The 20,476-nt window shown below is 53.6% G+C and overlaps 2 protein-coding genes and 1 long non-coding RNA gene across 5 annotated transcripts; 2 read left to right on the forward strand and 1 right to left on the reverse strand.

The window, feature by feature from the left end:
- Positions 1-569: 569 nt before the first annotated feature.
- On the forward strand, positions 570-4,965 carry HOXA13 (homeobox A13). The gene is made up of 2 exons (XM_025929760.2): positions 570-1,570; positions 2,289-4,965. Exons 1-2 carry the CDS (start codon positions 646-648, stop codon positions 2,531-2,533), a joined length of 1,170 nt encoding a protein of 389 aa, XP_025785545.2. The 5' UTR covers positions 570-645; the 3' UTR covers positions 2,534-4,965.
- A 6,666-nt stretch (positions 4,966-11,631) lies between these two features.
- Positions 11,632-16,649, reverse strand: LOC147583173 (uncharacterized). 3 transcript variants are annotated; one of them, XR_015246013.1, is made up of 3 exons: positions 14,681-16,649; positions 14,063-14,516; positions 11,632-12,366 (listed from the first exon to the last, which is right to left on the reverse strand). It is a non-coding gene; the product is annotated as an uncharacterized LOC147583173 (long non-coding RNA). The 3 variants fall into 3 exon arrangements; XR_015246015.1 differs by lacking the exon at positions 14,681-16,649 and having other exon boundaries at positions 14,063-14,254; positions 14,353-14,590; XR_015246012.1 differs by lacking the exon at positions 14,681-16,649 and having other exon boundaries at positions 14,063-14,590.
- HOXA11 (homeobox A11) lies at positions 15,602-19,502 on the forward strand. The gene is made up of 2 exons (XM_086693795.1): positions 15,602-16,559; positions 17,999-19,502. The coding sequence occupies exons 1-2, from the start codon at positions 15,800-15,802 to the stop codon at positions 18,229-18,231; spliced, it is 993 nt and encodes a 330-aa protein (XP_086549921.1). The 5' UTR covers positions 15,602-15,799; the 3' UTR covers positions 18,232-19,502.
- Positions 19,503-20,476: the final 974 nt, after the last annotated feature.

A 20,476-nucleotide genomic window follows, 5' to 3' on the forward strand; every position in this document is an offset into this window, starting at 1 on the left:
CGTGACGCTGCCGAAGCCGAAAACGCTAGTGTCCACGCTGCGGTCCCACGGCAGGAAGACTCGCGGATACCTGGAAAGAAAGCGGCGTCGGAGGCCCCAGGAAACACCCAGCCCGGACTACGCCCCGTTTTCGCTACTATCCCGTCCCCGACCTTCCGCAGATTTACCTGATCTATTCCCACCGCCTCAGGTCCCAACCCAACGGCGCGCCTCTGTCCCCTCCCCGCTTTACGCTACTCTGGGCCCCACTGGGTTAGGGGAAGAGAAGGAGAGCTGGAGGAGGCCGCCCTTCCTTCCCTAGCCCACCCGCCCGGTCCTCCGCCCCCACCCGCCCGGGTCCCCCGCCTCTCTTCTGGGTGAATGGTGCGTGGCCGCGCGGCGGGCGCTGGCTCTGGCGCCGGGCACGGCGCGGGCGGCGGCGGGGACCGCGGGTGCACAGCGCAGAGCCCGGGTTGGAGCCGCCCGCTTTGCATACGCCGTGGGCGGAGCGGGGGGGGGGCGGGCCAATGGGCGGCCGCCTGGCGCGACCCCGCGGGGCGCGATCCGCCCCCCTCGCTCGGGCCCCGGCCCCGCGCCGCGCGCTCTTCACTTCTTGGGGGCTTTTTAAAACAGCGCCACTGGGGTCTTCTCCATGCGGCTCGGGCTATGACAGCCTCCGTGCTCCTCCACCCCCGCTGGATCGAGCCCACCGTCATGTTTCTCTACGACAACGGCGGTGGCTTGGTGGCCGACGAACTCAACAAGAACATGGAAGGGGCGGCGGCGGCGGCGGCGGCGGCGGCAGCGGCGGCGGCGGCCGGGGCCGGGGGCGGGGGCTTCCCCCACCCGGCCGCCGCGGCCGCGGGGGGCAACTTCTCGGTGGCGGCGGCGGCCGCAGCGGCCGCCGCGGCCGCAGCCAACCAGTGCCGCAACCTGATGGCGCATCCGGCGCCCCTGGCGCCCGGCGCCGCCGCTGCCTACAACAGCGCGCCCGGGGAGGCGCCCCCGTCGGCCGCCGCTGCCGCCGCCGCCGCCGCCGCCGCCGCCGCCGCGGCCGCGGCTGCGTCGTCCTCTGGAGGGCCCGGCCCGGCGGGCCCGGCGGGCGCCGAGGCCGCCAAGCAGTGCAGTCCCTGCTCGGCGGCGGCGCAGAGCTCGTCGGGGCCCGCGGCGCTGCCCTACGGCTATTTCGGCAGCGGCTACTACCCGTGTGCCCGCATGGGCCCGCACCCCAACGCCATCAAGTCGTGCGCGCAGCCAGCCTCGGCCGCCGCGGCTGCCGCCGCCTTCGCGGACAAGTACATGGATACGGCCGGCCCGGCGGCCGAGGAGTTCAGCTCCCGCGCCAAGGAGTTCGCCTTCTACCACCAGGGCTACGCGCCCGGGCCTTACCACCACCATCAGCCCGTGCCTGGCTACCTGGATATGCCGGTGGTGCCCGGCCTCGGGGGCCCCGGCGAGTCGCGCCACGAGCCCCTGGGTCTCCCCATGGAAAGCTACCAGCCCTGGGCGCTGCCCAACGGCTGGAACGGCCAAATGTACTGCCCCAAAGAGCAGGCGCAGCCTCCCCACCTCTGGAAGTCCACTCTGCCCGGTAAATGGCGCCCCCTTCTCAACCCCGGTCCTCCGGCTCTGCTCCAGCTTCTCTGCCGCTCGCTCCCGGGTCACCCTCCTGCCCCTCTGCTCTCTCCCTGGCCTGCACCCCTGGGAGCCCGACCCCGGCTAGCTGGCGCGGCCCGCGCTGCCCTTGAGTTGGGCCCACTCCTGGCTCTCTCTGGGTGAGGAGGGATGGCTGGGAAGAAGCTTGTGCGGACCCTGGCTGGCTCCCTTCTCCCTCTGTGCCCCGCCCTCCTTAGCCCTTGACATCGACTTAAGGATGGAAAGTTGACCTGGAAACGGTTTACAAAATTGCCCCTATTCGTTCTCCCAAAAAAGGGCTTCAGTGTAGAAGCATCAAGTGTTTGGGATTGGGGTGTACCGAGAGGAGCCAGGCATAGAAGTGTTATCCCCTGCGTCTGGGGCTAAGGTGTGGGCCGCTGGGCCAGGCGGTCAAGCGAACCCAGCGCCCTGTGTGGACTGGATGGCTCGGCTGGGTGGCCAATGGAGCCATAGGCTATTTCATTTCAGTGCAGGGCTAACCACCCCCCACCCCCCACCCCACCGACCCTTCAGGTCTTAGCGGAAGGCTGGATTGTACCCACGCATGGCAAAAGGCAGCTGGGCGATGCAAGGCGGGTGGCTCAGATCGAGCTGTCGCCTGTCCTGGTCTGGGTCTGCTCCCTGTGTAACTTGCCTTCTTCCCTATCTTCCAGACGTGGTTTCTCATCCCTCAGACGCCAGCTCCTACAGGCGAGGGAGAAAGAAGCGGGTCCCTTACACCAAGGTGCAATTAAAAGAACTCGAACGGGAATATGCTACAAACAAATTCATTACCAAGGACAAACGGAGGAGGATATCAGCCACGACAAATCTCTCCGAGCGGCAGGTTACAATCTGGTTCCAGAACAGGAGGGTCAAAGAGAAAAAAGTCATCAACAAACTGAAGACCACTAGTTAATGGATTAAAAGTGGAGCGAGAGAGCAACTTGAAGAAATGCTTCAGAACTCGTTGCTTTGCCCAGATAGAATGAACATAATGCTTAAATAATAATAACTGAAGAATGGGAAAGAGAAAGAGAAAGACACTGGCATTTTGCTTTCCTAAGGGAGATCTCTTTCTCCTTGGTGGAATCTACAACTCTTTTAAAACTTTAAGAAAAGGTAAAGACTTCCAGTTGTCCCGCCAACCCCACCAGACCGTTAAATGACAAACTCTAGAGTTGAACGTCAACCCCCAAATATGCAATTTCAGATAAGTTACGCATTTACTGAAATCTTGTAAGTATTTATGTGACCATACTATTTCAGGATACTGTGTTATATGGTAATAATCCAAAACTTGGTTACAAAAGTAAGAGGCTGTTGTAGACATCTGCTTGTCTGTGGGTCGCCATTGACATCTCCTTTGCATGTTAAGTGACTGCTCAGGTAAATCTCAGTGAAATGCCTACCATTGTTGTATATTCTGCAAAACATGTATAGATTGAGAAGGGGAGAGAGGAGAAGGTACTGAAATAATGATCTTGGGCTATTTACAATGAAGGAAGAAAGGGAGAGAGAGCTTTTCTGAGGATCATTTGTCTTGGTAGTAAATACAACCAGCTGAGCCTTTGAGGCTACAAGGGAACCCCAGGTTGGGAACGTCTTTCTGACAATAATTTTAAATTGCTCATAACAAGCATATTTTGTGGCATTTGGATTATATGCTCTACCTGATACCATTTACTTTCCAAAGGATTTGATAACTTTTCAAAAAAAAATATTTCAAGCATCAGATGTTTCATAGAATTCACTTTATCAGCTATCCTGAGAGGTCCATCGGGACATGGTGGACTTTGCATTGAACAGAGTTCATGTTTCATTTAAACTGGTATTTCCCCCAGAATTTACTAAACATTTGCTGGAGAATAATTTTGCTTTTTTATTTTTTTAGAAAACTCAGAACGGAAATCCATTCCCCTGAAACATTTAGATGTTTACAATTCTATACTTTGATCTATTAAGGGATTCGTATTTTTTCCTTGTTTATTGTGTTATAAGACTGCATTAGGAAGTTTAAGGATTCATCTTTACAGCACATTTTTAATCAAGCAGTTATTTCGACCAGCACATTCATTTTGTTCACATTCACTATAAAATGCTATCTTGTAAATAAAGACATTCAGCACACTGTGAAAATGTATTTGTGCACCTGCTTTTCAAACATTTCTACTAAAAATAAGAATTAAAAAACCTTAGACCTGTAGATAATGATATAGTGGTATTAATTATGGTAATAAAATAGTCACTGCCATTAAAATCTAAAGGAAATACTCGTTATTTTCCTATACTAAATGTGCACTTCACAGAAAGAAAAAATGGAGCGGGTTTGTCCTATACAAACCAAGGACCATTCTTTTCTATTATTAATTCAGTCTTTTTTTTTTTTCACTACAAATTTTTTAAGCAAAAGGAGAACTCCCTGATAACTAAAATCCTGAAAATTTAGATAAGTGCTTCAAGAAAGTTAAAGCATTAGACATTCTGAGAAGGAGAGAAAAGGAAGGAGGAAGAGATAGTATAAATTCCCAGGCTCACTGTGGAAAATGAAAACCAGTTGTTTAGTATCAGTGATGCCCAGGCTATATCGTATTTTCAAATACACTGTTGGGTCTGCATGTGTCTGAAAGGGCAGGTTTTGATATTTGTTGAAATGACAGGACTAGGAAAGGCCTTAAACCTTGACCTTGACGAAAAAAGACAATTTGTGACCTTGACTTTTGACAGCTCATGAATTGGCCTCGGCTGGATTAGTAGATCAAGGGCGCCACCTCGCGTTGACAAGCTTCCTTGTAATTCTTCAGCTTCAAGGGAATCAAAAGGTCTTACCTCCTTGACTCCTTGTTTTAGAGATTTAGTACTCATTTCTTTGGCTCCAGATGGAACAAATTTGAATATATGTAAGTTATACATGTGCCTGTATATATGTGAATATATATTATTTGTGTGTAGACATGTATACATTTGCATATCAGTGCTTGTGTGTGCTTGTGTATATATATATATATATATATATTTGTAGAGTCTGTACAGATCCAATATCACTAATTACTGATGACCCAAGATGTTGTAACTTAAGGTGATTTCTAGAGTTGAGGTACAAAATGTACTTTACATGATGAAGTTTTGCTCCTTTTCTTTAATGGCCAAGTTTGATTTGTCTTCCCAGTGCCCGCTCTGCCTCAGATTTCTGCAGATCTGCTTCAAAGCTGTACGTTTTTGTTACAGTCTAAGAGGTGTTCTTAAATAACCATTATTTCCTGGCCCTCACCCTCCAAGGTGGTCTACCAACCTAATTAGAGCTATAGGGGAGTCTATATGGCAAATAAAAAGTTTCAGATGCCTCGCTAACTCTAGAGTTCTAGAGTTACATTTCAGAAACTCAAAGAAACCTCTTAGGAGGTCAGTATGGAGAGCTGAAAGATCTCATATCTACAAAATGACCATATTATGGATGCAGAAGGAGAGTTATCCTGGATCTCTCAGAGCCGATTACTGCTCGTGGGTGGTGTGCAATCTTATACTGCTGTTTGCAGAAACTGCCATTTGATTTGTGGAAGAAATAGACACAATTAATATTGACGATCACCATCAAAACAATAACAATAATACCAAGTATATCTACTACTTGTTGACCCCCCAACAACACATCAGGTGCTGTGTTTAGAGTCATAAATAACACGTATGTATGTTTTCTATTTAATATGCACACAAGATAATGTGTTTTTGTCAAATCCGTGCTATGCATATATATATATATATATATATATATATATATTGAAATGTTGGTGGAACCAGGAGCCTTAAGATGCAGAATTTTGAGATGAGGTTAATTTTATCTTTATGTTAGAGGAAAGTCATTGTGAATTAAAAAACCATATTCATCGATTTATGGAAAACAACATTGGTTGCTGAGAAACCTGGCTGACGGAAACCTCTCCAACCTGGACTTAGAGCTTCTTTACAGACGGAGAATTCTAGAATCTTTAAAACTGTCTCAGAAACAGCATGGTCTTGAAGCATACGTGTGGGCTGGTCTTGAGACGTGCAATCCAGTTTTGCTGCCCTGAACATGGATTTTAACTCCACTGGTGGAAACAAATGAAAATGATGGTCCAGTTCAAGCGCCCCACATCGTGTTCCCCAGCTCTCCCTTTCTAAACAAGCTGCCATCAAGCCAAAGGAACAACTTTCTTCCCAAAATGTTTAAAGTGGTGGAAAATCCCCTTGAAGCTGGATCATACTGTGTGTTTACGAACAGCTCCAAAGGGGACTCTTCTGTTGACGGGGGATATTTTTCTTTAGATGTAAGAAATATTCTGAGCCTCAGGCCTAGGAAGGAGGCCAACAGCCGCTCTGAAGCCCGAATACCGCCCCTTTCACAACCCATCGCAGGAACTCTGGGTAAAGTAGTAGTTTTCTTTCCCCCCCACCCCCTTCAATTTTTGAAACTAATGACTATTTCAGGTTTTTTTTCCCCCGTTCTAAATGGTTGGTGATAGTCGACCCTACCTAGCTCCTCTCTTATTTAAAATTCTTATGGATCTACCAGATAACCTAAAGCAAGCATGGATTATGACCCCTAATACCCAAATAACAATTAGTCTAAACCTTTAGAAAAAAGACATCCAGAAGGACTCCAGCCACCATATAGCAATAATAACACCAGACACCAGGATAGTACAGCTGGATGGATAGCTGATTCAAATGTGTTTTCTTTTTTCCTAAAAGGGAAGCCTCTTCTGAACAAGAAATTGTAAATATGAAAACAGCTAGACACTGTTTTCATCTATTAGCAAAGATTTTGAATCCTGTAATGGCCTGCCCTTTAAAAAACTGTAAATATGGGACTTTAAAAAAAAAAAAAAACAACCACTTTTTCCATATGCTCTTAATACTGTCAAATTTATTAAGGTATTTTAAGTGGATGATTGTAAAATGTCACTTTGCATTTAACTACTATTTATGCCTGATGCAGAACTGAAGCCATCCGTTTAAATTGTTAAGAGACACAGAGAGAGAAGCAATAATTTTTAAAGAAAGGGGAAAAGAAAACTATTCTTTTTTAAAACTCAACCTAATGAAAGTGCTTTCTGAAAAATTCACGAGTCCGTGTAATTCAGCGGAGGGTCATACGTATGCGTGCGGGTAATGACACAGATTTCACCGCCTAATGTCCGTGCAGATTACACCCTGCTGCGTGTGTTTGGAGGGTCTGGTGAAGATGCGGCTTCTCGCTTCCTCTCTACGGATTCCGGAGTTTTCGGAGGGGAGACGGGGGCTGTCCAGCACTGCTAAGCCCCCCGACCGGGTGGGTTCAGAGGCGCCCTTCCGGATTTGCGGACCTCTACGGAGGAGACGCTAGGGGCTTCCTGATTTATGCGCGTTCCTTTAAAGTTGATCGAATGCGTGTCAGCAGCCCAAGACCTGGTGAATCAGAGAAACGTGCAGCGAGTAGCTCACATCCCAGTTTTCATAAACAACGATGTGGCGTTGTCCGAGCGGCCCGGGGAGATTTATGCCTAGGTTCTAGGAACCGCACACAACAATTAAGTTTTCATCGGCTAGGCCGCCGGGTAAATAGCAGCCGGCCTCATTCTTTATGAAAACGCCCACTTTCTGATCGGCTGCTTCCATCCTCCAACCTCTACCTAGCACCGCCGAATGCCTGAGAGGTGTCTGCTATTTTTAATTTGATTTCAAAAGGAAGGGGGGAAAAAAAGAAAGGAAGGAAGGAAGAAAGGAAGACTCCGGCACGGAAAAATCCCTCCATGAAAGCAGCTACGGCCTTGTCACAGTTGATTTCATTTCTGCCCGGCTCCGTCGCGCAGCTGAAGAGCCGGGACCCCGGCAGAAAGCAGGAGCACGGCCCCTTAGAGACGCTGGGACGTTGGCGGGCGGCGGCGCGGCGGCGCGGGGCTCGGCCCAGGTGCGGGCGTGTGGACGAGCCGCAGAAGCGCCAGCCGCGGACTCGGAGAGCCGCCTGATGTCGCGCCCCCGGGGCAGAGGCGACGCTCCAAATCCTCCCTGCTTCCGAGCGAACCCTCTGCTCAAAATGGAGGCTCCGACCCTGCCAGAGCCGGCCTTGCCTGCAAGGCTTGCGTGTCGCAGGAGGCACGCAGCAGCACGCTTGGCCGAGGTCAGGGCGCTGGACCCCCGAGGCCCGCGCCTGGCGGGCTCCTCCGAGGGCCGGGCACCCGCGCCGGGGAGTCGCCCCGCAGCTGCAGGCTGACGTCACGGTCGCCCGAGAGCGGGGCCTTGGCGGGCCTCTCCAGGCGTGATTTGATGAGGACAAGCCGATTGAAACGAATGTTTTGTGCGGGTGCCCGCTTCTCCGCCCCGCCCCGCCCTCCCCAAGAGAATAATCGGGTATTTAATCTCTCCCGGTCTTAATTCTTGGCAGCGTGGAAGGTGGTTTGCACGGGAAATAAAACTTGACAGGAGCATTTTCTCTAAAAGGGGTTCTGAGGACGGACTGAAAAGAAACCGTGTTTTTTCTCTACCAAATACTTCCGCTTTCTGAGCCCCGGGCCGAGGGGTGGGGTGACATCCGAGGGAGCGGAGAGCGAGGTGGGCACGCGGGAGCACGCTGTGGACCCGAATCCGGGCCTCCGGGCAGCCCCGGGTCTCCGCCTGGGCCTGGGCCTGGGCCTGGTTGCGCCCAGGGCCTCTGTGGCTCTGCTCGGCGGTAGGCCCGGCGCCGCCCGCAGCCCGAGGCCAGGACCCCTCTCCCGGGAAGATGGCACCCGCAGGGGCCCGGTTGGCACCCTCAGTAGTACCCTGGCATTGGCTGCGGGCGGCTGGGGTCCAGCGAGAGAAGAGGACGCTGGGGAGGGCCTTGGACCGCTTGGCTTTAGCTCTGAACCTTTTAGCCAAGGGGAGTTGGGGACAAGAGCTCGCAAAGGAGGTGGTGAGAGCACTGCTGGGGGCTTTGTTTCGGCCCGCGGGTCTGCGGACACTGCACAAAATGGAGGGGGGATGGAGGTGAGCGGCGCTGCATGCGTGGGTTGTCCAGGCTGCTATTGGGTGGGAGAAGCTGGAGAAAGCAGAATCCCCCTCCCGGCAGCTCAGAGAGCGCCCTCCCCTCGCCGAGCCGCAAAGGTCAAGTCCTCGGCAGGATGGCCGCCTCCACGGTCAGGGCCGCCGGCGGACTCGGGAAGGCCCCCGGGACCCACACTTGGCCGGCTGCAAGCGGGTTCTGATGGCCTGGACTCGCGGACTGGAGGCGAGGGTTCTTTCCTGGCTACTGAAAAGGAGTTCCCGCAGCCAGATGTGGCCCAGGCTATGTCCCCGTCGAGTCCTGGAAAAGCTGGTCCAGGACACTTCGGAGCCCGCGGAGGCCTAGCCCCGGCGAGAGGCAGCGCCTGCAAGCTCCGGAGAGCGAATGTGGCTGGATCAGAGTTCTGGGCTCCGGCAGAAACAGGGGACCCGCAGGGCCTGTGGGCCAGCAGAGCCAGGAATAGGATAGGGGAGCAAGGACCCTGCTGGGAACCTCTCGTAAGGTCCTCTAGTCCAGGTCTGCTCCTTGAAGTGCATGCTGATGCTTTGTGCACTTTGATGCTCTTCTTCTCCTGCCTAAAATCTGTGCCAAGAAGTGAGGTGCACTCTGCCAAAGGTAAAAATCCCTGACTCCCGGGGCCCCCAAACCCACTCACTGTGCTCTGGAGGGGTGGGAGCCTTGCCCTCTGCCCGGTAGCCTGCCTGCACAGGGTCACCCATCAGGCCCAGTGGTAAACAAATAGCTTAGGCAGAGTCAGCCCTGAGCTTAGGCTCCAGGTGAATCAAAGAGGCCCTGTAAAGGATTTCATCTCCCACCCCCTCCACACACCTCCACAGAGGACAGAATAGCTGGGCTTTATACCTAAAGCTGCACGGGTGAAGTAGGGCCTTTGAAGGGACACTAGCTGGAGGAATTGCCCATGAATAGGTATGGTCGCAGAACTGCCTGGAAGGGCATGTGGGAGAGACTCCTAGGGTAGCCATGGGCTGGGCATGGGCTCGCTCTTTTTAAGTCTGCAATGTGAACCACGGATTGCTGCCGGAGTAGACGTGAAGGAGCCTGGGGAATTGACCTAGGAGGCAGCTGGAGCTTGGGGCCTTGGAGGCTTCCTGTGAACCACAGCTGTAGGGACAAGACCCTGAGGGCCAGGGCTAGCCTTCTGTTTGGGCCGCCCTCTTTTGTCCACTTTATTGCAGATACCCTCTGCTGGAGAAACCCGTTTGGGCCGAAGTTTCAGGGAGAATAGAAAGCAGATGCTGAGAACCAGGGCTTTGTCCTTGAAAGTTTCCCCTACTCCATTTGTTCCCACTTGATAAGATGAGGGGGGTGATTTTTTTAAATAATGAATCCACACCAATAAAAGTAAAAATAGTTATTCTCAAAGGAAGTAACTCTCCCCCATCAATTTGGGACCCACTAAACTAAATATAACCAGATTGCTTGAGTGTCTGGGACCCTCAGCTGAGCCCTATGCCCCACTCTTTAGCAACCAGAGGAAGGATGTGGACTTCTTCAGATGTTTAGGGACCTTGGAAGATTGAACCTGTGAGTCAGATGAGAACCAACTGTAAGGTCAAGTTCAAGGCATTACCTGTTCTTGTGCTACAGGCAACGGTAGAAGAGCTTGTGGACAGGCGGGTGCCTTGCCAAGGCAAGGAGAGAAGTTAACCGCTGCCTCCACCTACTAGTGATAGAGAGGGTCTCCAAATATTTCATGGCAGCCTCAGTGCCACCTCTGGACAACGCCTCGAAATGTGATATAGATTGGCCAAAATCTGCCGATAAACTGTTTCCTGAGAACAAATCCTGGGAGATCCCCTGGGCTTCCCCAGACAACCCATTATCCAGAATCACCATGGAGGACAACGCACCTCCAGACACCTCCCATTTAGAAGGAGACGGCCCTCAAATAAAAGCCTGGCCTCCAAACCCAGGAGGGGCTCAGTGGCTGTTTCTACACCGGGCCACCAGTTGGCTTTTGCACCTGTATGCAGTGTGGTCACTGGGGTTGAAATAGTCTTCTGTGTAGCTTTTCTAGAAATAAGTGTGACGTTTTAGGGACCGAGGTAGTAGGGGCTCAGTACAACAAGAAAAGGCAAAAAATTTTGGTGCCCCAAGTGATCCATAGGTAAATGACTGTAGATCTTTGCGAGTGAGGTTTGGTCTGTCAAGTGGGCCGGACCCCTCCCGGGCTAGCTGCCATCCTGGAGCTAGGTCCCAAGAAGAGAAGGAAATATTGATGAGAGAAGGAAAGAAAAATAGCACGGTAGAGCCTTGGAATGGAGTGTTCGGAAGAATGAGGTAAGAGATCTAGTTCAGATCCCTGGTGAAGTCCTAAACTTGGGTGGGGGGTGGTCAGGAACCTAACAGCCCCCTTTTCTGTGCTTGAGTGTTGGGTGCCCTCCCACGGCACCTCAGTTCTTGCTCAGCCTAGGAGGGGCATCAGAAAAGGCCGGAGGCTGGAGAAGGAGAGACTCCGCTGGAAAGAGGATGGGGAGACAGGCAAACAGGAGCTGCAGGGAGACAGGACCAGCTAGGGAGGGAATATGGTGAGCGAGCAGCCTGGTATTGGCATTCCCACTATTGGCTACTTGCCGAGGGGCTTGACTTGCCTGAAGGGGCTGCAAGTGCAGGCACTGGGGACTTCAGATTCTCAGATTTGGAGGTCAGTGAGCTGGCCTCAGTGCCCAAGCTAGCACTAAGGGGAAAAGAGGGCACCCTAGCAGCAGCGGCACTTGGGGTTGGGAACCCCAGAGTCTAGAGTTGCTCCCTGCCCACTGTTCTATTCTCCCTTTGAGTGAACAGGTGTTAAGCTGCCTATCAAGTGACAGTCCTTTCGGCTCATGCCCCTCAAATGGCTGTGCTGCAGACATCCCCAGCATGACCCCCCCCCCCCCCCCCCCCCGTGAAAGAGCCTCACGTTGCCCTGGTGCGCACCGACTGCACCAAAGCTACCTGGCCCGGGCGCCGCCAGCAGGCACCCTTCGGCTGCAAAAAGAAGTGGAGGGAGGCGGCAGTGCTGGGCAGAGGCACCTGGACACAATTTATTCCAGTATCCCGCCTGGGGAGGTGGGTGGAGTGTAGGACGCAGGAATCATCTGCACCAAGATGCATTCAGCCCCAGCAGGAGGATCCGGGAGGTGCTGCCGAACCCCTCAACCCCCACCCCCCACCCCCCCCCATTTAAGACCAAATCACACGGAGCCTTGCAAAGGCTCGGTCTGCTTTGCTGAGCAAATCGCCTCGTTAGCCGTTTCCGCCTGACCACGCTGACGCGGGGGCGCCAGCCTTCTCCTCTCCGGGTGGCCATCTCCAAACGCGGCTTGGGGAACGAGAGGGCCCGGCCCTGCGAGGGCTGCCTAGACCTTGAAGTTTGGAAAAACAACAAGAAGAGATTGAAACGGCTCCCTCCCTTCTCCGCAGACACACACGCACCGTCAGGCCGCCGCCACTTCCTGCCTTTGTTTTTCTTCCTCCAAAACATTTTTGGCCTTTTGCATTAGCTGCCGTGGGGCTCTGGGTTGAGGATGAAAGGAAATACATGCTGAAGATTGCTTTCTGGAGATGGCTCCGCTTTGTGGAGCTCCTGAGAAAGAACAGCTCGTGGGAAACCAGTCGGCAGGGGCCAATGTCACAGCCTCATCCACTCGATCTCTTTAAGAAATACAACTCGGACTTGGCATTCCAGGTGGCCTTAGCACCCGTCAGGTCTTCCCCTGAGCAGGGTGGGCTCAGTTCGGGTGTAGGGCCTCCTGCAAAGCGGAAGAGTCAGTTAGGCTCAAAGCAAAGTCAAAACCAAGTACCTGCAGCTGTGCCTCCCCTGCTTGCCCAGATTTGGTCTGATGCTCCAGTCTGCGCCCACCCCCAACTATTCCCTCCCACCCCCGCAAACATTCACACTGCCAGTATATTCTGGGCAAGAGGGGCAGGAGCGGGCGAAGCTGGGAAAAGTCCGAAGCCTTGGGGATCTGAGCACCCCCTCCTGTCGCTGCTGGGGAAGTAAAAACATTCGCCACTCCAGGCATTTTCTCTTCTCCTGGCATCAAAAGCGTTTCCCCTCATCCATTTTTGCTGCAGCACCCCAACATACCCTCTTCCGGGCTGTGTGTCCCTCCCGGCACCCCGCATCGGTACAGCCTTCTTGAATTACCCCGCCAACTGCTTTGGGAGAGCCTTCCTCCATCCCACAGCCTCTTCTCGGAAATTTGCCTTTGTCTCCTACAGATACCCATGGGATCCAGACCTGCTGGCACCCTCTCGGCTTGGCTCTCGGGGACACGGGAGGCATTGATTACGCAGAACAGTGTATATCCCCATACTGACCTTTCTGCCGGTACCCCGGCTCCCTGGCACTAAGGGGAAAGCCGATCTAATTAGGAGAGGGGCTGCGTGCAGCTGGGGGAGGTAGCCTGGCGTCCCCGGCTGGCGGGCCACCGCAGCCGGTCTGCTCAGGCACAAGCTGAAGTTGACTGCCAAAACTGCTATAAAACCCCAGGTCTGTCTAGAACTGTTTTCGGTTCTCCTAGACGCCCCCGGGTTCAATTATAGTCTTAAAAGCTCTAATACAAGTGCAAGAATTTGTTTGCCTTCACCCAGGGGCGGGGCAAGCCCTGAAATGGTGGCGCCTTTGTTATAGCAAAGTCACTGAAACCCCTCAAGCATTCCTTTTGTTCGAGGGTCGGGGTGGCGGGGGACTGGGTGGGCTACTGGGAGATAGTTTCAGAGGGCCAAAATCAAGTCCGGGAACGGCTCAAACACTACTGTTCGCAAACCTCTCCTTCTCCCTTTTATATTCTGTCTCCAAGAAAGAGATGCTGTGGAGAAATAAATATTTTGCCTTGTTGGTCACTGCTGGAAATCGAAGTTGTTTCGCTGCAGGGCAATCCCGTAACTGCGATTCCCAGCTTTAGGAGGTCTCAAGCTGCCTTTCCCCAATAACCTTCCTTCCCACCAGACCTCACTCACACCACTGCTGCCCTCTGCACAGTGGACAAGCCACAGTGGACAAATATGTCAAGCTGAAGATGCACAAATAATTTCAAGTTCAACTCTTAGGGATTCAAGGGGTATGAAAGTTCTTGCAGCAAATCCTGAATAAAGAGTTCATTAAACCAATGTGTCCGACTAGTTTGATTTGTGATAAGCAACCCTTGTAAAGGAAGAGGGTAGGAGCCACATAAACATTAATGCCAATAAATTAGTTTACTCCACTGCAGAGTAATTACTCGATATTATTGATATTTACAGCAGGTATTCAAATGCAACGGTGGGCCATCATTTGGAGAAAACACATAATGAGAATAGTTCTTTTCCAGTGCAATACATGATTAGATTTGTTATTGAGTCAGTTACAGTCAGCTCAGCAATAAATAAATAAATCGATGTTGACACTTAAATACCAAAGATCTTAGAGTTTATACTCTAAATCTCCCCGAGATATATAAATACCTTCAGCTATTTCCTGGATGGGGAAAGGGAAAAGGTTATCCTTTTTCATTTTTCAACTTTGCTTCAGCGACATCCAGCTCCTTCCAAGAAGATAGGTGTGGGGAGGCCCCAGGGCTGGGCCCCTCCCAGCTGCGGTCCTGCCTGGCAGCCCTATGCCCTCTTTCACTTCTCCCAAACGTTGATAATTCAATCCTGCAGGATGGCAAGCATTTTTCACCATCTTAATTTTTTTCTTTCTTTTTCCCAAGAAAGCTAAGACTCCTACTAGCAGCTATGGCCCCTGTCTCTACCTTGGGCTCAAATCTAGCCTTTCCGAGGCGTTCTTGTCACCCCCGGTCCCGCGAGTTTGGGAAGCAGCGCTCTTTCCTCTGGCATTGTGTTTCTTCTGTGGGATGAGTAGCAGAAAAGGCGCCGAGCCTTCTGAGTTTCTCCCTGCACATCACTGGCTCTCACGCTTCGCCAGGAAGGAGAGGAAGCATGTTACCCTTTTCTCAGCCACGGCTCCCTGTCCCTAGCCGTCTCCTCACTGCTCCCTGTCCCTAGCCGTCTCCTCACTGCCCCCACTCAGCTCTGAAGCTCCGCTGGCAGCCTGCTGAGCCCGCGGAAGGTGCAGCATACCCAGGAAAACGCTCCTCGGCTGTCAGCGCCCCTAAAGCAGCCCAAGGCTCGCCTCAACCGCACGGCTTCCCGGGTCCTCAGCTCCATGAGACCAGGCAGGCGGGCGGACCCGTGCACCGTGACGCAGCCCCCACAGCCCCCGGCTCTGCCGGGCGACTCCGAACCCCGGCAGGCAGCGGGGAGGAGGGGGTGGGGGGTTCTTCAAGGGCAGGGGGTGGAGTGAGGAGGCCGGCGGGGAGAATGAAGTGGAGGTGGATCCCGGGTAAGACGAAGGCCCTTCCGGGACCTGCAGATGCCTGACAAACCGCGGGGGAAGCCGCCCTGGTTGTTGGCGGTTTAGGGACGGAAGGCACTAAAGCGCTTCGGAAGTGACCATGAATGCGAGCGTGTAATCAAGTCACCGTGCAAATCGGGCAAGCCACGAGGCAGGCACATCCACGGCTGCGAACCCTGGCCCCGAAGGGGGTCCGGCCAGAGTCGGAGGCAGAGGTGGTTTCCAGAGCAAGCCTGTGGGAGGGGGATAGCGAAGAAGGAGGTGCGAACGCAAGCCTCCAGGAGAATAGATTCCAGGACCGCGCACGGGCCACGCAGCGACGAGCTCCCACCCGGCCACCCCCAGCCTGGGGCATCCCTCACCCGGGGAGTGATGGGTGGCAGGAGTTGAGCTCTCTCACCGCCCTCGGCGCACTTGAGGGCCAGGACCGTGCAGCTGAGCACAAGCGAGTGGCATGGGACGCACCCCAGCCTCGCCGCGCGCCGGGAGGCCCCCCAGCCAACATGAGTTACACCGGCGATTACGTGCTTTCGGTGAGAACACCGAGTGACGATCTGTTGCTTCCCCTGAGGTGGCTACAAAGAAAGGAAGCCGGAGAGGGAGGGGAGGGGGGGAAAGGAAAGGGGGAAAAAAAAAAAAAAAAAAAAAAAAAGGCCCGGACCAGCTCGCAGCTTGTCAATTTCAACATCGGGTCACATGACCAGCACCTCCCTGCTAAGGATGGGGATAGATTTCCACGTCAGCTTACGTCTCCAAATTTCTACTTCACGGATCCGCTTCAAAGAGGCAGCTGCAGTGGAGAATCATGTTAAGCTCGGCTACTGCGGAGAGCCCAAGGTAGCCCAATGATGGATTTTGATGAGCGTGGTCCCTGCTCCTCTAACATGTATTTGCCAAGTTGTACTTACTACGTCTCGGGTCCAGATTTCTCCAGCCTCCCTTCTTTTCTGCCCCAGACCCCGTCTTCGCGCCCAATGACATACTCCTACTCTTCCAACCTGCCCCAGGTCCAACCCGTACGCGAAGTGACCTTCAGAGAGTACGCCATTGAGCCCGCCACTAAATGGCACCCCCGCGGCAATCTGGCTCACTGCTACTCCGCGGAGGAGCTCGTGCACAGAGACTGCCTGCAGGCGCCCAGCGCGGCCGGCGTGCCTGGCGACGTGCTGGCCAAGAGCTCGGCCAACGTCTACCACCACCCCACCCCCGCCGTCTCGTCCAATTTCTATAGCACCGTGGGCAGGAACGGCGTTCTGCCACAGGCTTTCGACCAGTTTTTCGAGACGGCCTACGGCACCCCGGAAAACCTCGCCTCCTCCGACTACCCCGGGGACAAGAGCGCCGAGAAAGGGCCCCCGGCGGCCGCAGCGACCTCCGCGGCGGCGGCGGCGGCGGCGGCGGCGGCGGCAGCGGCAGCGGCCACGGGCACGGGCACGCCGGCAACTTCAAGTTCGGACGGCGGCGGCGGCGGCGGCGGCGGCGGCGGCGGCTGCCGGGAGGCGGCGGCGGCAGCGGCGGAGGAGAAGGAGCGGCGACGGCGCCCTGACAGCAGCAGCAGCCCCGAGTCGTCTTCCGGCCACACTGAGGACAAGGCCAGCGGCTCCAGTACGTATAAAGGCAAGCGCCCTGCGCTTTATGAAAGGGGAGTTGGAAATCTAGCGCAGCACCGCTGTTAAATTTTTATATGCTGTTTTATAAGCATATAAGGTTTATGAAGGGCCTTTAGGTTTCCCCCAACAAAACTTTGTTATAAAAGGCGGGATCACGTGGCGAGTGCTGAAATTGGCCGTGAAATACCCACCGGCCAAGGCATGCCTGCAAAAACACACACACACACACACACACACACACACACACACACACACACACACACAACTCCCTTTTCCCCTTTTTTCCCTTCTCAGTCCCAAGCCCGGCAGCTCGACCCCGCTCAGGGCCAGATCGGGCTGGGGAGCCGGAGGTGGGCGCCTGTAAATTCCCCCTGCAAAGGCTCCGGGAGCCTTTGATAGCGAGGTAATCCGGAGATTTTTATAAAAGCCATGTGTTGCGCCGGGACTCCAGTCCCAGCCGGGATTCAAAGGCATCCCTGTTTAACGACGGCGCTAGGAGCGTGTTTTACAGATAAAATAGCCCGCTGTAGCTCGAGCAACACATTAAAAGGAACAAATTAAGCCAAAGTTGGCCTTTTTATCCAAAAGGAAGCCATTTTCCTCTGGCGCGGTGGCAATTACGTACCGCCTTCTGTCCAACTGCATGTTACTAACAATTGTTATTCAATCTGTCAAAAGCGGGTTTTTCCTTTCCGTCCTGTGAAGTTTTATTGAAAAGGGGAGCAAGTGAAGCCTGCCGGCAGCTTTTGGGAAGCCCCTGTTCCCTCCACCCTATCTAAATCAGCACCCCTGCCCTGCTGGGGACCTGGGTGGCTCTGTGGCCTTGGTGCTCAGGGAAGGCCCAGGGTAGGGGGCTTCCGCTGCCACCCCCTCACCTCGTGGAAGCCAGGAGGCTGGTCCAGAAGGCAGGAGTTGGTGGCCAGAACGCAGGCTGACAAAGACCCGGCAGCTGACTCAGATGCTAACAAGGGCCGAGTCGGGGCCGCAGCCGGGAAAGACTGGGGCTGGGGCCGACTTTACTGCCTCAGGAACCAGCAGCCCAGGTGCTTGAAGGTGAAATGTCCGCGGGCGGCTGTTTGTTTAGTCTGGTGGGGCTGGAGGCAGCCGGCAACCCCCACTCGGCAGCTTTGAAAGCCGCCTCTGCGGCACAAACTAGCCTGTTGCTGTAAGGAACCCTCCTTTCTGCTCTGGGGGCAGCGTGAGCAGCTTCCCTGGGGGCCTATCTAGGAAGCTGGCTTTTATCTGGGGCTGAGTCTCCGCCTGCAGCCTGTCCCCAGCTGGCAGTAGGAGTCTGAAGGCAGGGGACTGAGGAGACCTTGATGGGGTTTGCACAGGGCCAGTCCCTTGGGCCAGCCCTTTTCCTCCACTCGGGGCTCAAGGACGGACTGCAGCCCCCATACCTGACTCACTCCCTGCTTCTTTCTCCCTCCACAGGTGGCCAACGCACCAGAAAAAAGCGCTGCCCCTATACCAAGTACCAGATCCGGGAGCTGGAGCGGGAATTCTTCTTCAGTGTGTACATCAACAAAGAGAAGCGCCTGCAGCTGTCTCGCATGCTCAACCTCACTGACCGTCAGGTCAAAATCTGGTTTCAGAACAGGAGAATGAAGGAAAAAAAAATTAACAGAGACCGTTTACAGTACTACTCGGCCAACCCGCTCCTCTAAGGCTCCAGCCTGCTGGAATTGGGTGGGGGGTTTCATACACGTGAGATTATATGCAGATTTTGCCCTTGACAAGGTCAAGGCACGTGGTGACTTTCGAAGAAAAGAGATGTGCAAAAGAGAAGAGGCTACACGGAGACAGCCTCTAAGGAGGCGGCCCGGGACTCTCTTGGGCATCTGTGGTTAAGATTCCTAACAAAAATTGGATTTGGAGAGTTGTGCATCAACTAGAATAAATGGTTTGGGACCCCTGGTGGTTCATTCTTAGAGACTGTGGAGCTTTGGGCTGGGTGTGGTCTCCATCAGGACTGGGCCCCCTGCCAAGCGCCCTGGAGAACGACCTGGGCCCAGGACCCTCCACAGGGAGCCTGCCCACCCCCAGGACCCCTGCGTCAAGAAGCTATTCTGTCTTTAAACACAGTTCAGCTTGGGGACAGGAACAGGAGGAAGGGGGGAGGATTCCTAGATGTTCCGAGTGGGGCTGCTTTCCAAAGCCAATGTGAAAGACGGCGGCTGGACTAAAAGGTGACTGTGAGGTGGGAGAGGGCTGCTGATCCTGGAGGGGGAAAAAAAATCTATTCCAGGTGGCATTAGCAGCTCTCCACCCCTCCTAGCCACTCAATGCACTGTCTGAGGCCTGGGCTTCTAGCAGTTGTCTCCTGCAGCCCACCTAGTTTTTCCTACCGGTGAGGGTTTTCTTCCTGGCCTGCCACTCAGGCCTAAAGCCTGGTCACAGAGCAGACCTTTCCCGAGGTGGAAAACATCAAAAAGCTAAGAGGCTGCATCCAGGCCGCTGGCCCCAAGATCTCTGCAGGAAATGCCTGTGGAGTGCGGCAGCCTGGCAAAGTTTCCACCACACTTAATTGAGGCTTGGATTTGCTCAGCGACACAGTGGGCCGGGCCAGCAGTCCCCGGCTATGAGGGGCTTGAGTCCCCAAAATACCCAGTTCTGGCACCGCACTCTGCCCTTCACCGCCCCAGAACTGAGCTTGGAAGCTTCCGGCGACCTTCCAAGAGCTCAAGGGAGTTTGGAATTATTTTAAAAAATAAATATTATATTATATATATATATATATATATTTCCCTGCAGGAACCAAAGCGAATTTTAAAAGATGCAACGTAGAGGGGGGAAAAGATGATGAAGAGAATATTTAAAGGCTCTATCTGTTTACAGTGTTCCACGATTAAACTCACTCACTGCTAAAAATATTTGAATGTACGCTTCATACAGGGATGGTGTTCAAAAGACTTGTAAATAAAAGAACCATAACCTATTTTGTTTGAATACTTTTTAAATGTTGCCATTCGTTGACTTCCTTGGGGGATTGGAGGGGCGGGAAGGGTATTGGGAATGATCTTTTTGATTTCTTGGAATGTTCGGAAAGCATAGGGGTAAGCTCTAAGGTAGTCTGGCCCTACAGGCTCTGGGGACCTCAGCTGAGAAAGCCAGGTACCCTCCCATTGAATCTCCTCTGCCTCCCTGTTTTAAGAAGTGTTTGGTGGCTCTGTTTGTAATGGGAGTGTTGGCCTGTCCTCCGTTCTCACCCACCACGTATGTTGCAGCATGTACACAGGCGACAGGGCACAAGGAAAATAAAGACTGTGGAAACTTGAGTATTGGGTCCTGGTGTGACAGTCCTCTTCCTGTTTGCCTTTTACTGCCAAATGTTTGCCCCCCCCACCCCCCCACCCCCAAAAAGGGGCAAGTTATCAGGCCCCTGCAGGGGTGGGGAGGTGACTTAGTCGGGGATTTAACTCCACTGGAAGCCAGGCTTGGGAAGCCAAGGTGGCTGGCCAGGTCCTTTTGGGAAGGGTGGGGGGGCGGGGTCCCAGGAATGGAGTATCTCAGGACCTGGAATTGGGGGTTTCATCCTTTCAGACTGGAGAGAGGCTTGGGAGAAATCCCTGGGCTTTGAAGTGGCTGATTAGTTTGATCCCAAGCTGGGTTTGCTCACCTCAGGACTAGGAGGCCTGAAGTAGAAGCACTGTAGGGTGCCCTGGGGATCTCCTTAGGAAGACAGAGACTGGTCTGGGTACAAAGAGTAGACTCTCAGGAGCCTCTATGGGCACTTTGTCCCAAGCTCCCAGCTGAGGCTGCCTTTTCCCTTTGGGGAAAGAAAGATGCCGGTTTCCTCTTTGTTTCCTGCCTTTGAACTTCTGCCTTAAATTTGGACATCACCCATAACCTTGAGGGGCAGAGCGGAAAGGCCAGAGCCTTTTGTTGCCCACCCCCCACCTCTACCCCCAC

The sequence above is a fragment of the Puma concolor genome, chromosome A2 (genome assembly GCF_028749965.1).
Source record: "Puma concolor isolate L17-30 chromosome A2, mPumCon1.1.hap2, whole genome shotgun sequence".
Lineage (NCBI taxonomy): Eukaryota > Metazoa > Chordata > Mammalia > Carnivora > Felidae > Puma > Puma concolor.

Bases quoted from the DNA above. Each gene is read 5' to 3' on its own strand.
- HOXA13 (XM_025929760.2), top strand. From the start codon at position 646: ATGACAGCCTCCGTGCTCCTCCACCCCCGCTGGATCGAGCCCACCGTC. The intron at 1,571-2,288 runs GTAAATGGCGCC...CCTATCTTCCAG, and splicing joins CTGGAAGTCCACTCTGCCCG to ACGTGGTTTCTCATCCCTCA.
- HOXA11 (XM_086693795.1), top strand. From the start codon at position 15,800: ATGATGGATTTTGATGAGCGTGGTCCCTGCTCCTCTAACATGTATTTG. The intron at 16,560-17,998 runs GTACGTATAAAG...CTCCCTCCACAG, and splicing joins GGACAAGGCCAGCGGCTCCA to GTGGCCAACGCACCAGAAAA.